Source organism: Nuphar pumila, chromosome 15 (assembly GCF_984573655.1).
Source record: "Nuphar pumila chromosome 15, dmNupPumi1.hap1.1, whole genome shotgun sequence".
Classification (NCBI taxonomy): domain Eukaryota; kingdom Viridiplantae; phylum Streptophyta; class Magnoliopsida; order Nymphaeales; family Nymphaeaceae; genus Nuphar; species Nuphar pumila.
In genome coordinates, this window is record NC_143263.1 from 71,648,892 (window position 1) to 71,665,929 (window position 17,038).

General features: G+C 40.5%; 1 protein-coding gene across 1 annotated transcript in view; it reads right to left on the bottom strand.

The window, feature by feature from the left end:
* Nucleotides 1-1,394: 1,394 nt before the first annotated feature.
* The window catches only part of LOC149815565 (25.3 kDa vesicle transport protein SEC22-1-like), an 84,375-nt gene continuing 68,731 nt past the window's right edge, over nucleotides 1,395-17,038 (bottom strand). Inside the window, exon 6 of the mRNA XM_089989712.1 lies at nucleotides 1,395-1,781. Coding sequence (XP_089845838.1) covers nucleotides 1,698-1,781 — 84 coding nt within the window. The 3' untranslated portion in view covers nucleotides 1,395-1,697. The remainder of the gene's footprint in view (nucleotides 1,782-17,038) is intronic.

Genomic DNA, 17,038 nt, shown 5'->3' on the forward strand with positions numbered 1-17,038 from the left:
ACTAGGCAAGCTGAATCACTATGGAAGCTGAGATACCAGAGATAGGGGTGAAACTTTCTCATTCTTACATATATTTTATATGAACTTTCTCATTTTATGTAGACTTTTTCATCCTTATATTGATTTATCTATCTTTCAGAGAACGTGATTTTGGTGGCATTGAAAAGTTAACATCCTAATCTGTCTTTTTTCTATTTTTTTAAGTTTCCAACGCAGGTAGCCAAAAAATATCATAGAACAGACATAAAAAGCATAGTTGCGCTTGTTTATCTCTTGTTTTAGAAACATTGTCGAAGTTGTATTTCAACGCTCGTTCATCATTTTTTAGTGAATCAGGTATCGTTGAAAATATATTTTTGTCTAATTTTTTTTTATGCTTTTTTTGAAATCCTTCATTTTATAGGTCAAAACATCTTTCAGCTGTTTCAGACTGTAGAGTATGTTTCTATTCTAGTTTTAGAACCAAGAACCCTAGATAGGTTTTCTGTTATGATTAAAAACATGAAAGTTATCATCCTATCTCAGATTTTCCAATGACTATAATAAAAACACAAGTTTTCAATATTGGATCAAAGAGATGAAAATATGAAAAGAAAGATTGTTCTACAAAAAAACAATCACATATTTGGAAGAAAGTTCACATATATAAGAAGTTTGCATGTATAAAAGGTAAAAAGGTCTTTTAAATTCAAATATTTACGATTTTGAACATGAAAAAAATATCAAAATTTGTAGGGCATTTAAAAAAATGTGTCAAATTAGTCATGCAATACAGTTATTTACCGAATTTTTACCCTTGGTAGCATCAAAACAGAAGAAAACCCTAAAATTCAAAGCCATGCAAACTGGCTCAGTATAAGATGCATGCAGTAATCCTATGGCCTGTATGTAGGCTCAGGAAAAAAAACTGACTGCACTCGGTAAACAACTATGGTTAATCCTATCTAAGTGCATGCATTTAAACCAACTTCATCATTTCATGTCTGATGATCAACCTGCTACATATTGCAAAGGATGTGTTTCTAAGAACTCAGTTGCAAATTGTCTTGATTCAATCTGACTCAAGAGATGTGTTAAGCATGGTTGATTTATTGGAGACTAACCCTCCAACCACATTTTTAACCAAAAAAAAAAAACTGTTTTATTTCATGTCTTGAAATTTTGATGTATTCACGGTTGTCCATCTTTTAATAGCCAGAAAAACCAGCAGACGTCAGAATCTAGTAATTCAAAATCCGATCCCCATTAAATTGACCATTTAGATCACCTGTAGGGTTAGATTTACTAAAAAAGACCCCAAAAAAAGCTGATGGGTCAACCACATCGAAACAAATATATCCTATTGCTAACAAAGAAAATTCTAAATTCATTATAGTTGCTTGAGAAAAATAAGAAGTGCAAGTATCTCCATAAACTTCAGTATTAGGAAAGAATGATTAAAAGAAAGTGACCTTGATGTTCATCACAAAAAGAATATAGGTCTAACATTTATCATTTGTGTAAAGCTACAAAAACTCATGAGATCCAAACTTGTCCAAGCTGCAAAATTTTGGTGCCAACAGTTACTTCAGAAGCATCATCATCTCTCACCCAATCAGATCCTCTGCAAGAACTTGCTGCACCAATTCTGTGTTGAAAACCCAGCTAGATCACGGATAACAAATGTTGTCTGATTCTGCACTTGCTAAAAAATTGAATCACCATAATTTGTTGCGCACCCAAAGAAGCAGGAAGACTACTCCTAACACAACAGCAGCAGGAGCCCACTTGCGGATCAAAGCCTGCAATTAGCATTATAGGGTTAGTTTTTTTAATGTAGGAAATTGACTGGAAGACACAATTATTATTCTAATCCGGCTGATGAAGACAGAACCATTGTTTTGACTAAATCAAACCTCATAGATGTGTTCAGCATGCTCGATCTAGTAAGAATAGAGTCTTGGATCATGTTTTTTTGACGAAAAAAACATATTTTTATGAGTTGGGAAAAATCGATGCATTTAGAACTGTTGATTTTTGGATCGCATGCATAAACACAGTTAACATATATGTTTGTTCGCATTTGCTTGCATCAGTGATGAGTATGTATTTCCATGAGCTTCCACTTGCATCCGAACATAAACATTAGCTCCATGAGGAGGCTTCTTAACGTAAAAAAGTTGGCTACAAAGTTCCATGTTTAGTAGCCATATGGCTCATCATTTAGTAGTCATATTAATTGCAGGAGTACAATGAAATGGTATAAAACATGGTGATCGTACTAAGAAGCGCAATTTGCATCAAGCTAATAATATGATTCAGGCCACATTAGTTCAAATCAATGCATGCCGCTCTAATACTAACACCGTAGCATCAACTTGAAGGTAAGAATGAAATCACTAAGCTTCACAAGCATCGGTCCTCAAACCATGTTGACACTCACTGCCGTACAACTTATTATGTAACATGACCTAGATACCATTCCTCCAAACTCTCACAACTCCATAACACCCAAGAAAATCAGGAAGTGGGACAACCATGAGTCTATTACATATTTACTGTTGGGAAGGGCATATTCTAGGTATGAGATTGTTTGAACCTTCATAAACCTATTACCATCTAAAGTTGGCATTCTAAAAGCAATGATGGTTCTGTTAATTCACAAAACCACAACAGGAAATGTTGTGAGATTTAAGTACTTGAGATTAATAACCTTTACAGTCCATCATCATTATTTAGATGGAGCACTTTCTGTTCTTCATTTAATGGGTGGGCCATTGGTCTGGCCTGGTTCAGGATGGCCTATGGCCGGATGCCAGCTCACTGTCCACCCATTAGGCTCATGGGTCTAATTGGTTCTGGCCTAACCTAGGCCCATTGTTGGCCATCCCAGGCTCCAATTTGGCAGTTCAGGCTCAGCCCAGCCAGGCTGCTGTGCCATTTGACCCATTGCTGAATCCCAAATTTTTATGATATTTTTCTCACTAACTTCTGCAATAAAGTTGTATTTCATGTATCCTATTGTTATTCCATCAATTCTTAAACCATTTTTCTCTAATGTGTTTCTCAAGTTTAGTTTATTCTGTGCATCTTCTCTATATTGACTAACAAACACTATGTCATCTACAAAGAGTATACACCCTAGGTCATTCTCCTGGATAGGGGATGTTACTTTGTCTATGATCAATGCAAAAAGATACGGCTTAAATTGGATCCTTGGTGTAACCTATCTCTAATTGGGAATATACTAGTTTCCCTACACATTCCCTTAACAATTGTTTACAGTTCCCTCATACAGATCTTCAGCACGAGATGTTCAGTCACTATTTCACCATCAAGGCATCTTGAAAGTGATTTGAGTGAAACTTAGAATGATAAAGGCCTTTAAGAAATTTTCTCTGAGTTGCTTTAATAAAAATGTAGTTTTTATTGTTCATCTTCATGGCAGGAAACCAAATTTAATTAGACAATATATACGACTCTCTTCTCAAACGTAGTATTATACACTCCCAGAACTTCACGATGACTCATAAGTTTAATACTTTTACAGTTAGAGAAATTTTAAATATTACCTTTATTCTTATATATACGAACCAAAATACTCTATCTCCATTCACTTAGTTTTTTTTTATATATAAGATATTATTAAACAATTTTGTTAACCATTTTATCCTAATCTTACTCATCCACATCCAAAAGTCAAACAGAGATATTATCTAAACCTAATGCTTTATTTTTTCATCTTTTTTATTGTTATTTCTACTTCCTCATTGATTCTATTGATCATTCCCTAGTCAGGTTTCCCTTGTTCTACTTCATTTAGCAAGCGACAAAAATATTTTCTCCATCTCTTCTTAATTTGGTCATCATTAACTAAAACTATCTTCTTCATTTCTAATACATCTTACTTTATTCAAATATCTAGTTTTTAGCTCTTTGCTTTTGGCTAACATTTACACACATACACACATTTGGAATAGATTTCATTTTGAGAGATTTGAAAAAGCATTATCTCATTGAAAGGCTCTATACATCTGTCGTTCCTCAGCACATTTCTTTAGACAAAGATTCCATTTTCTTTGCGGAAGTAAATATTTCTCAGAACATGGAGTGTGAATCAACCCCATGTTTGAATTCAAACTGAAAGAGGTTGAGATGCAAGTTCTTTTCTCAATCACATAGATTCACATTTGAAAGAGGTTGAGATTTGTATAAGTTATATGTTTTGTCACCACTTTGTGAAAAATCATTAGGTAATAATATGTCAATACCCGTGACTCGATTGGAAAAATAGCCTCTCCAGAAAAACATTTTTTTTAACAATGCACAAAGAAAAAATCTTTTTGTGGATGAATGAGATATGGAAGAATTGTCCATATGTAAGATCATAATTATCGATACAGGGTTTTTCAACAGAAAAAAGGAGTCTTATGTTAGAATAAAAGCAAAAGTGATGTGGATTATTCAAGAATCAAAGTAGATTTGCTTTATCAAAAGAAGATATCAATGAGCCTCCATGAAATGGTTTCACGGGATTCAGCCAATTGTCGTGAGCAGTGTTATTAAAAATGCGCCTCAAGGCGCAAAAAGCATGCCTCACCTCAAGGCGAGGGGCTTTATGCCTTGAGGCACATGTACAAAGCGCCAAAGCCTCGAGGCGTGCGCCTCATACGTCCTGAGGTGCACTGTAAAACCCTTGTTTTCCAAAAAAAAATCAGAGTCGGGTCGGACCCGGATCCGACCCGGACCCGCTAGGGCTATCGGAGGTGAGGGTTTCTTTTAAACCCTCTCCCCTCTGCCTCTGTGTTTCCCTCTCCACGCGGCGAAACAGGAAACCCTTCGGGGTTTCCCTGTTGGGCTCCTCCCCGAACCCCATTAAAGGTACGTCGAGGGGAGGGAGGGCTTCCATTGCATGTGCCTCCCTCCTCCTCTCTCGCTCCTAGCGTGCGACCGAACCCCAGCGCCGAAGACCTCGCATCTGCTGCCTCTCGGGAGAGTCGATGCCGCCTCCTCCCTCTTGTTCTGATCATCGTCGTCGCCGTCGTCGGCGACCTCGAAGGTATACACCCTACTCCCTTATCTCTGTGTGCGTCGGGAGGCCGGCGACTCCCTGTTGCGCCTCCCCTCTCCCTCTGCGTGTGTCGGGAGGACGACCCCATGTCGCGCCTCCCCCCCTTCTCTCTGCGTTCGTCGGGAGGCCGACGGCCCCCTGCCTCCCCTCCCCATCTCTCTCTCTTTCTGTTGCTGGCAAGCAGGGGCTCGCCCCCTACCGCCTCTAGGATCCCGGCAGGCAGGGGTGATGGCTCTGCCGCCCTTCTGTTTTCAGCAGGCAGGGGCTCACCCCCTGTAACGACCCCAATCCATACCCTTTAAAAATGCGGAATTTTTTTTTTCTAAGAGTTGCGGAAACCTTCCCAGAGATCTGGGGTCCTCACAGTTCCACTTTCCATTGGATAGCCCATCCACCACAAACGAAGTTGCAATTATCATCCATATCAACCAACTAAAACTCTTTTATTAATGAGTACGAAAATTTCAAAGACAAGGTTTTCTTCAACTGAAAGTAAAGTAACAATTGCAGAATTTAAAAGAACTGAATGACAAAAGAAAGAGCCAATCTATCCTCTAGTGAAGCTGACAAGCCCAAGTATAACTCATCCATCCCCAGATGCATGTCCAACTTCACTGTTCACCATTTCCTGTGAAAAACCAACAAAGTAGGGTGTCAGAACCGAAATTCTGAGCACAGCTACTTCTAAATAAACTAGGTGAGAGAAAGAACATGGATAAGATTTCATGCAGTGATTTGAGTGAGTGCAGATATAAAATTTGCAACATTTAAATATCCATAACTACCAATAATTGCATATACTCACCAGTCAAGAACAGTAAACAGTGTCATATATCAATAACTAAATAATCAAACCTTTCAGCATGATTTCACAAAGTAAGTCATATGCTACCACCAAATGATGTCATGATATCAAGAATGATGCAAACATGCATGATCTAATGCATAACAGAAAAATGCATGATTATGTGCAATGCATGATTTCTTCTGTTATCTTTCATTTAAGTTCCATCTTTCCATATGCATGCCCTATTAGATGCACACATCTTTAAGTTCCTTTTTTTAATTACCGTGGCCCGCGGATACACCAAACGGGTACAAACCCCGAGGTCAAGTAGGTTCCCAGGGTAGCTTAACACACAATTTGTATTTTATTACTGGGTTCTAACTTAGCCCTCGACCGATATCAGGAAACAGCACCATCCATCGGAACATTAGACCTCCACATCTAATGTCGGGGACACAAGGGACACCCCACGCCCACAAGTGTCACTTCCTTGGTACCATAAACTCACAGCTGTGACTAACACACCACTCTCGGGTAAAGTGGCGGGTTTTCCCTAAAACCGTGGTCAGGAGAAGAACCTCAATATCGGGTTCAGGGGCAACAACGCACACAAAGTTTTTGTATCCTCACAGTCTCCCCAAGACCGGATCACTAAGATTCTCATACTCCAGATGAGATATCCCAGAAGGTATATTACGCTGTTCTTATTCATTGTATTTTTAATTAAGTCCATTTCTTTAAGTTTGCAACACATATGCAAAAGTAAAGTGAAAAACCCCGCATCCTCCCTTGCAGGGACCCATTCGAGACTCCAGCCCGTATAAACCAGTTGAACAACGTAGTAATGTGCCAAACCATCTTATGTGGTTTAAGTGATGCAGTTAAAACATATGTGAAAGAAAACCAAACTCACGGCTCTCCAGGCCGATGACAGTCCATTTAGGCCATCGAGGCATCACATCACAAAACAAAAGTAGTGTTTTATTTATACCACTAAGCCAAAGTGCCAAAAGCATGTGCACTTATGAAAATCATAAATCCACACATATGCATGTCATAATGCATTCATATACATTTTCAATATGTGTGTGTTACCTACATCACATATTTAACCAAATCCATGGTTTCTTTAAGTGTGTGAGTGTACATGTATCAATTCACACAATAATCAAGTGTACAGGTTCAAGAAGAATTAATAATAACTGAATCATGCTCACACACATGAGTACCATAATCATAACAGTCAACTGAAAGCATAAACCTCCACGACAAGTGTTTCCATACAATCCAATACACAAGCTTTGAAATAACACATGGACTCTAGACAAAAATATAATGTTCAGCTAGAGACATACAAGCAAGATACAATCCATATGTATAATTTCAGTTTCATGTATCCATCCTCCCTAAACAGTGTAACATGAGCACTATTATACACAACTGAAAATTTTCGGGTTATGTTGCAATGATCCCACGCTACATCTTACAAACTTTGAGCTTAACCACACTCAGGCACCATCTTATGTCAATAGACAGCCTACAGCATCACATTAGGTAATGCATGCAAGATGCTATCAGACTTTAACAGTTCATGAACCTATCAGCAGTATATTACACCATTCATGTTTTCATGGTTCAAGACTTTGTATATACATTTATGAAAATAGGAAGTCTGAGTAACAACATTCGGCTAACTATGAAAACATATGGAAATCAGCCCTGTCAATAGAAATCAGGACATGTATATATATGTATATATATATATATATATATGCTATAGAGACAGAATTAAAACCCCTCTGGCATGAGCAGGTAAAATAGGCATATCAAACATAAAATTTGCATGGTCCGTATGGCTGCCCCTTTCAAACATAATTAATCTAATGCAGGTATACCAGCCACCATTCAAGCTGTTCATATCCCCATTTCCTTATTCGTACAACTCCCTGTTTTACAACAAAAATTTTATTCCTATATGGCAGTAACATAGCCCAAAGATAAGTGGGTTCCTAACTAGTCCATTCCCAGCAAAATTTTAATTAAAGCTATTCAGTAAGGAAAAATAGTTTTGTTTTTAAAAGATACACAAGTTCAATCTCAGCCTTAATGTCAATTACTATTAACTTTAAAATCAGTCAAGTTGGATGATATTTAAAAGCTTTGAGACTACTCATTCATATCGATTATTCTGTCTAAGTTGACAGAAGTATTAGATGCTAATATTAGGCTCAGAAATTTTAGTTCAAAATCAGTAATTATAAGACCACTCCTTCAGGATTCCTTACATATAGATAAACCCTTAACAGGAAAACAAACCCACCTAAAAGATAATGGATCAAAATCTCTGAAATGTATGCAAGGACGCTGTTCCACATGGGTGAAGTATAAGGCACTCTTATTAAAATCAGGGTTGCCGTTCCACCCTAATCAAGCTTCACTCATCTAGAACTTCATTCCAGCAGAGACACAGACTATAATTATCAGTTCTGTATGCTCTTAACCCGAGATTCAAGCTTAATATAACAGATGATAATTTAAGTTCATGTAAAGGTAAACCCTGAATGTAGCTGATGTGGATAAGAAATCACAAAAAGGTACTTTGTACACAAGCAACCATCTAAAATCTGAAATCATTAATTGACTAAAAAGAATATTCAACTCAAAATTACAGCTATGTATAGTTTTCCTCATGATGATTGCTAGAGCAGTTCATGCCTGAAAGAACAAGTAAAGTGCACAGTGCCCTATGGACACACTTTAATTAATAGGACAGCCGATGCATTAAATTTTCATATAGTTGGCTCCAAGCCATTATCTAATACAGCCAAAAATCCAGGATAATCCAATAAATCACCACATTAATACATGCTAAGTATTAAAATTTCAGAAATTACACTAAATCAAGAATCAATTAGGGAAATAAATTTTTATTTAAATAGAAACCAGAACCACAACCAGAAAACAATCAGATTCCCTCTTTTGTAAATTCATTTACATGCACCATAATCTTCTTTTTATCACAAATCGACCCCAGGCTTCCACAATCAGGTTCATCGAGTCCCCAAAGAGGAAACCCCCAAACCTGGGGTTGTCCATTTCGGGAAAATCGGGAATCCCACGACTAGGGTTATCCGATACCCCAGTCGAATCCCAAATCGTTGTGATTTAGGGATTCTGCAGGGTGGGATTAGGCAAGAAAAATACCCAAATCCAGTTGGGTTGAAAAAAAATGTTTTCGGTTTAGGGTTAGGCACTGAAACCCCAACCATAGCTAGGGTTCCGAAATGGGGTTGTCAGCTAAACCCCCAAATCGGGTGTCGTTACTACTCAAAACCCCCGAGATTTTCTCCTCTCGAAACCACATGCACGGAATCGAATCCCTATTCGATCCCTCACCCTATTTCCAAGAAGTCCCGTACCTTTTTTTTGAAGCTTTCCGGCGATTGGAGGCTGAAGTCACGTGGTAAGACCGGTTGGGGTTGCTGCTGCCGTGACAGGGAGTGCTCGCTAGAGCTGCGGTGGCTGTCGCAGCTCGCCGACGATCTTCCACCTCCAGTGCACGCACGCAGACAGGGAGAGAGAGACGAGGGAGACGAGGGAAGAGGGTGAGACCCCCTCTTCCGCCTCCCCTTTTTATCGCCGAGATGGGGGTTTCGGTTACGCCCCTTGCGTAACCCCCTCTCCTGCCCCCTTCCTGTATCTGCTAGGGTTTTATCGGGCAACCCTTATCGGGTTGCCTTAATAAAACCCAACTCTCCCCCTTAATGATCGAGAGGGTCGGGTCCGGGTCCGAGCCCATGACCCGCGACGCTGGGTCCATTTTCATTATGGACCCGGTTTCGCCCATGAGTGTCGGATCCTTAGTTGGATCCGTGGATCCAATTGTGGGTCCGACCCTATATACTAACATTTATATTTTTATTTTTTTTCCTTATAAATACTATTAATCATTTATTTAATTAATAATTAATATCCTAAGCAAAATTTAACACCCCCTTTAGGTGGGTTAGTTACGGATTCTTTTATGGATCTGATAACGGTAACGGGTCCGAGGCCCAAATTTAGAAAAATACCCATTAATTTTAAACAAATAAATTATCAAAAATTGAGGTTATTACATCCCTACCCGCTTAAAAGAATTTCGTCTGCAAAATTAGAATGTACTAAATGTGAGTAGTACTAAAATCAATTATCCCACCAGTACAAACGATTGACAACTAATAAGATACCTTAGACCAGATCAGTCTGATCGTCCTGAGTAGCAGTCGTAATAGCATAAACTCTCCCATTAGTCTTCCGCTGACCCTGTTGCGGTTGAGGTATTTGCTGTTGCTGCTGTGGTTGTTGTCCTACCTGAGCCGCTGGCTTGTTCGGACAAAAAGGAGCAATGTGCCCTGGCTGTTGACAGTGATAGCAATTCCCCTTGAACAGTGGGCAAAAACCTAGTGGATGGTTCTTGCCGCACCTACGACATGTTGGCGGGGCCTTTTCTTGCTGTTGCCCATTATAGATCCGCTGCTTCTTGCCACCCTGAGTCTTTCCGCTTGTAGGTGGATCCTTCCTCTTTCCGCCCGAAGCATCACCTCCATTTGTGCCTCCCTTTTGTGATACGTTCTTAGACCTCTCCCAGTCCTTGGTCAGAACAGTGGCTGACTCGATCGCATCGACCAAGGTAGGAGGCCGACCTGACAGTACGCGAGCTCGTAATCCATCCTTTAGTCCGTACAGAAACTTCGACGCTCTCGCCTTCTCATTTCTGAAGAGGTTCGGACAGTACCTCTCGAGGTTCCGGAACTTGGTAGTGTAATCTACCAGACTCATGGTTCCCTGAGTCAGATCAAGGAACTCCCGTTGCATCTGTTCCTCGGCATACGCGGGGAAATACGTGTCCAGAAACTCTTCCCTGAACGTCTCCCAGGGGATCTCGTCCCAATCGGCGAACTTCACCCTTCGCAGGGTGTCCCACCATTTCTGGGCATCGCCCTTCAGACGGTACGTGCCAAAAGATGTCTTTCTGTCCTCAGGAACAGACAAGACGTCGAACACCCGCTCCAACTCCTCAACCAGTGTTCCGCTGCCTCTGGGTTTGCCTCTCCTGAAAAGGAAGGCGGATCTAACTTCAGGAACTTTTCGAAAGAAACTCCACCCGCGTTTGAAACAACGTTGACAGGAGGGTCACGAGCTGCTGCTTGTGCGGCTGCCTGCGCAGCTGCCTGGGCAGCCTGTGCCGCTTGCGCCGTTTGTGCAGCCTGTGCCGCCTGGAGGTTCTGGGCCGCTTGCAGCGCCTGTGCTGTCTGTGTCGCCTGAGCCGTCATAGTCTCCGTCAAGGTATGGATGGCCTCCATCATGAAATCTCTTTACTCCTGCCAGTTCGTGGGAGCAGCAGTAGAAGACGAAGCGCCTCTACGGGTATAGTGCGACATCTACAACGTACATCCTTTCTACAAATTAGACTCCTATTGATCCTACCCCCTTAGGGTTGATCACGAACAATAATCGTTCACGTAATCAAACCAAGACTTATTAATTTCACATCAAGGAATATTAAATTGCAATCCATCACACAGAATTCACCTACTTTAAATAAAAGTATTAAATAGTCATAGCAGTGAAGAAGACTGCTCTGGAGGACGAGTCATACTTGTCGAAGCTTCAGGACAGGGCTCATATACCAAAAATAAAAATTTAATACTCCAAAGATGATAAAATTGCAAGTCTTTGTGGTGGCTCTAATACCAAACCTGTAACGACCCCAATCCATACCCTTTAAAAATGCAGAATTTTTTTTTCTAAGAGTTGCGGAAACCTTCCCAGAGATGTGGGCTCCTCACAGTTCCACTTTACATTGGATAGCACATCCACCACAAACGAAGTTGCAATTATCATCCATATCAACCAACTAAAACTCTTTTATTAATGAGTAAGAAAATTTCAAAGACAAGGTTTTCTTCAACTGAAAGTAAAGTAACAATTGCAGAATTTAAAAGAACTGAATGACAAAAGAAAGAGCCAATCTATCCTCTACTGAAGCTGACAAGCCCAAGTATAACTCATCCATCCCCAGATGCATGTCCAACTTCACTGTTCACCATTTCCTGTGAAAAACCAACAAAGTAGGGTGTCAGAACCGAAATTCTGAGCACAGCTACTTCTAAAGAAACCAGGTGAGAGAAAGAACATGGATAAGATTTCATGCAGTGATTTGAGTGAGTGCAGATATAAAATTTGCAACATTTAAATATCCATAACTACCAATAATTGCATATACTCACCAGTCAAGAACAGTAAACAGTGTCATATATCAATAACTAAATAATCAAACCTTTCAGCATGATTTCACAAAGTAAGTCATATGCTACCACCAAATGATGTCATGATATCAAGAATGATGCAAACATGCATGATCTAATGCATAACAGAAAAATGCATGATTATGTGCAATGCATGATTTCTTCTGTTATCTTTCATTTAAGTCCATCTTTCCATATGCATGCCCTATTAGATGCACACATCTTTAAGTTCCTTTTTTTAATTACCGTGGCCCGCGGATACACCAAACGAGTACAAACCCCGAGGTCAAGTAGGTTCCCAGGGTAGCTTAACACACAATTTGTATTTTATTACTAGGTTCCAACTTAGCCCTCGACCGATATCAGGAAACAGCACCATCCATCGGAACATTAGACCTCCACATCTAATGTCGGGGACACAAGGGACACCCTACGCCCACAAGTGTCACTTCCTTGGTACCACAAACTCACAGTTGTGACTAACACACCACTCCCGGGTAAAGTGGCGGGTTTTCCCTAAAACCGTGGTCAGGAGAAGAACCTCAATATCGGGTTTAGGGGCAACAACGCACACAGAGTTTTTGTATCCTCACAGTCTCCCCAAGACCGGATCACTAAGATTCTCATACTCCAGATGAGATATCCCAGAAGGTATATTACGTTGTTCTTATTCATTGTATTTTTAATTAAGTCCATTTCTTTAAGTTTGCAACACATATGCAAAAGTAAAGTGAAAAACCCTGCATCCTCCCTTGCAGGGACCCATTCGGGACTCCAGCCCGTATAAACCATTTGAACATCGTAGTAATGTGCCAAACCATCTTATGTGGTTTAAGTGATGCAGTTAAAACATATGTGAAAGAAAACCAAACTCACGGCTCTCCAGGCCGATGACAGTCCATTTAGGCCATCGAGACATCACATCACAAAACAAAAGTAGTGTTTTATTTATACCACTAAGCCAAAGTGCCAAAAGCATGTGCACTTATGAAAATCATAAATCCACACATATGCATGTCATAATGCATTCATATGCATTTTCATATGTGTGTGTTACCTACATCACATATTTAACCAAATCCATGGTTTCTTTAAGTGTGTGAGTGTACATGTATCAATTCACACAATAATCAAGCGTACAGGTTCAAGAAGAATTAATAATAACTGAATCATGCTCACACCCATGAGTACCATAATCATAACAGTGTTTCCATACAATCCAATACACAAGCTTTGAAATAACACATGGACTCTAGACAAAAATATAATGTTCAGCTAGAGACATACAAGCAAGATACAATCCATATGTATAATTTCAGTTTCATGTATCCATCCTCCCTAAACAGTGTAACATGAGCACTATTATACACAACTGAAAATTTTCGGGTTATGTTGCAATGATCCCACGCTACATCTTACAAACTTTGAGCTTAACCACACTCAGGCACCATCTTATGTCAATAGACAGCCTACAGCATCACATTAGGTAATGCATGCAAGATGCTATCAGACTTTAACAGTTCATGAACCTATCAGCAGTATATTACACCATTCATGTTTTCATGGTTCAGGACTTTGTATATACATTTATGAAAATAGGAAGTCTGAGTAACAACATTCGGCTAACTATGAAAACATATGGAAATCAGCCCTGTCAATAGAAATCAGGACATGTATATATATGTATATATATATATATATGCTACAGAGACAGAATTAAAACCCCTCTGGCATGAGCAGGTAAAATAGGCATATCAAACATAAAATTTGCATGGTACGTAGGGCTGCCCCTTTCAAACATAATTAATCTAATGCAGGTATACCAGCCACCATTCAAGCTGTTCATATCCCCATTTCCTTATTCGTACAACTCCCTGTTTTAAAACAGAATTTTTATTCCTATATGGCAGTAACACAGCCCAAAGATAAGTGGGTTCCTAACTAGTCCATTCCCAGCAAAATTTTAATTAAAGCTATTCAGTAAGGAAAAATAGTTTTGTTTTTAAAAGATACACAAGTTCAATCTCAGCCTTAATGTCAATTACTATTAACTTTAAAATCAGTCAAGTTGGATGATATTTAAAAGCTTTGAGACTACTCATTCATATCGATTATTCTGTCTAAGTTGACAGAAGTATTAGATGCTAATATTAGGCTCAGAAATTTTAGTTCAAAATCAGTAATTATAAGACCACTCCTTCATGATTCCTTACATATAGATAAACCCTTAACAGGAAAACAAACCCACCTAAAAGATAATGGATCAAAATCTCTGAAATGTATGCAAGGACGCTGTTCCACATGGGTGAAGTATAAGGCACTCTTATTAAAATCAGGGTTGCCGTTCCACCCTAATCAAGCTTCACTCATCTAGAACTTCATTCCAGCAGAGACACAGACTATAATTATCAGTTCTGTATGCTCTTAACCCGAGATTCAAGCTTAATATAACAGATGATAATTTAAGTTCATGTAAAGGTAAACCCTGAATGTAGCTGATGTGGATAAGAAATCACAAAAAGGTACTTTGTACACAAGCAACCATCTAAAATCTGAAATCATTAATTGACTAAAAAGAATATTCAACTCAAAATTACAGCTATGTATAGTTTTCCTCATGATGATTGCTAGAGCAGTTCATGCCTGAAAGAACAAGTAAAGTGCACAGTGCCCTATGGACACACTTTAATTAATAGGACAACCGATGCATTAAATTTTCATATAGTTGGCTCCAAGCCATTATCTAATACAGCCAAAAATCCAGGATAATCCAATAAATCACCACATTAATACATGCTAAGTATTAAAATTTCAGAAATTACACTAAATCAAGAATCAATTAGGGAAATAAAATTTTATTTAAATAGAAACCAGAACCACAACCAGAAAACAATCAGATTCCCTCTTTTGTAAATTCATTTACATGCACCATAATCTTCTTTTTATCACAAATCGACCCCAGGCTTCCACAATCAGGTTCATCGAGTCCCCAAAGAGGAAACCCCCAAACCTGGGGTTGTCCATTTCGGGAAAATCGGGAATCCCACGACTAGGGTTATCCGATACCCCAGTCGAATCCCAAATCGTTGTGATTTAGGGATTCTGCAGGGTGGGATTAGGCAAGAAAAATACCCAAATCCAGTTGGGTTGAAAAAAAATGTTTTCGGTTTAGGGTTAGGCACTGAAACCCCAACCATAGCTAGGGTTCCGAAATGGGGTTGTCAGCTAAACCCCCAAATCGGGTGTCGTTACTACTCAAAACCCCCGAGATTTTCTCCTCTCGAAACCACATGCACGGAATCGAATCCCTATTCGATCCCTCACCCTATTTCCAAGAAGTCCCGTACCTTTTTTTTTGAAGCTTTCCGGCGATTGGAGGCTGAAGTCACGTGGTAAGACCGGTTGGGGTTGCTGCTGCCGTGACAGGGAGTGCTCGCTAGAGCTGCGGTGGCTGTCGCAGCTCGCCGACGATCTTCCACCTCCAGTGCACGCACGCAGACAGGGAGAGAGAGACGAGGGAGACGAGGGAAGAGGGTGAGACCCCCTCTTCCGCCTCCCCTTTTTATCGCCGAGATGGGGGTTTCGGTTACGCCCCTTGCGTAACCCCCTCTCCTGCCCCCTTCCTGTATCTGCTAGGGTTTTATCGGGCAACCCTTATCGGGTTGCCTTAATAAAACCCAACTCTCCCCCTTAATGATCGAGAGGGTCGGGTCCGGGTCCGAGCCCATGACCCGCGACGCTGGGTCCATTTTCATTATGGACCCGGTTTCGCCCATGAGTGTCGGATCCTTAGTTGGATCCGTGGATCCAATTGTGGGTCCGACCCTATATACTAACATTTATATTTTTATTTTTTTTCCTTATAAATACTATTAATCATTTATTTAATTAATAATTAATATCCTAAGCAAAATTTAACACCCCCTTTAGGTGGGTTAGTTACGGATTCTTTTATGGATCCGATAACGGTAACGGGTCCGAGGCCCAAATTTAGAAAAATACCCATTAATTTTAAACAAATAAATTATCAAAAATTGAGGTTATTACACCCCCTGCCACCTCTCGATTTTCTGTAGGCAGGGCTCGCCCCCTGCCACCGCTGATTCCGGCAGGCAGGGGTGACGCCCCTGCTGCCTCCTAATTCTCGGCAGGCAAGGGCTCGCCCCTGTCGCTTCTGTAATTTCAGCAGGTAGGGGAACGCCCCTGTCGCCTCCGTTTTCCAGCCGACAGGCAGGGACGATGCCCCTGCTTGATCCTCCTTTTCGGTAAGACCAACAGGGGGCTCCACTTGTCTGGTAGGAGTAGCTAGTGCACGTCACGGTGTGTTGGGACATTGCAAGTTCAAAACCCAAAGGGGTTTGGTGTAGTGTGATGAAGCTTAGGCTGCTAGGCAGGCAGCCTATGTTCAAATCTCATTGACGTCATCTCTTGTGCAAGCCAAAGCGTGGTGACTCCCTAGGAGGGAGGGTAAGCCCATTGAAGAGATTGCCCCTGTTTGCGATAACAGAAGGTCGGCAAGGGACTTAACCCCTGCTGCCTTCTGTCTTCCTTGCGGATCGGCAAGGGCTGGGTCCCCTGTCGTTCTTTGCCACCCTCTGTAGCTTCTGTAGGTCGGCAGGGGCGAAGTCCTTGCTTCTGCCTCCCTTAATGAATGTCAGGTTGGGTCAAGATCGTAGATGAGTCTGCCCGCCCCTTCAGTTTCCTTTCAAATGGTTAATTGATTACCTTTTTTCGCATCTGGCGCAACAGAGCACGCTCCCCCTCCCCCCCCCGTCGGTTCTGAGGTACGGGTCTTCTCTTTTGAATATGAGTGAGAAATCGAATGCCGGTTCGATTCTATGCAAGATTTAGACGTAAAATCCATGGAAAAATGAGTAGATCCATATGTCTACTCTATAATACAAGAGAGAG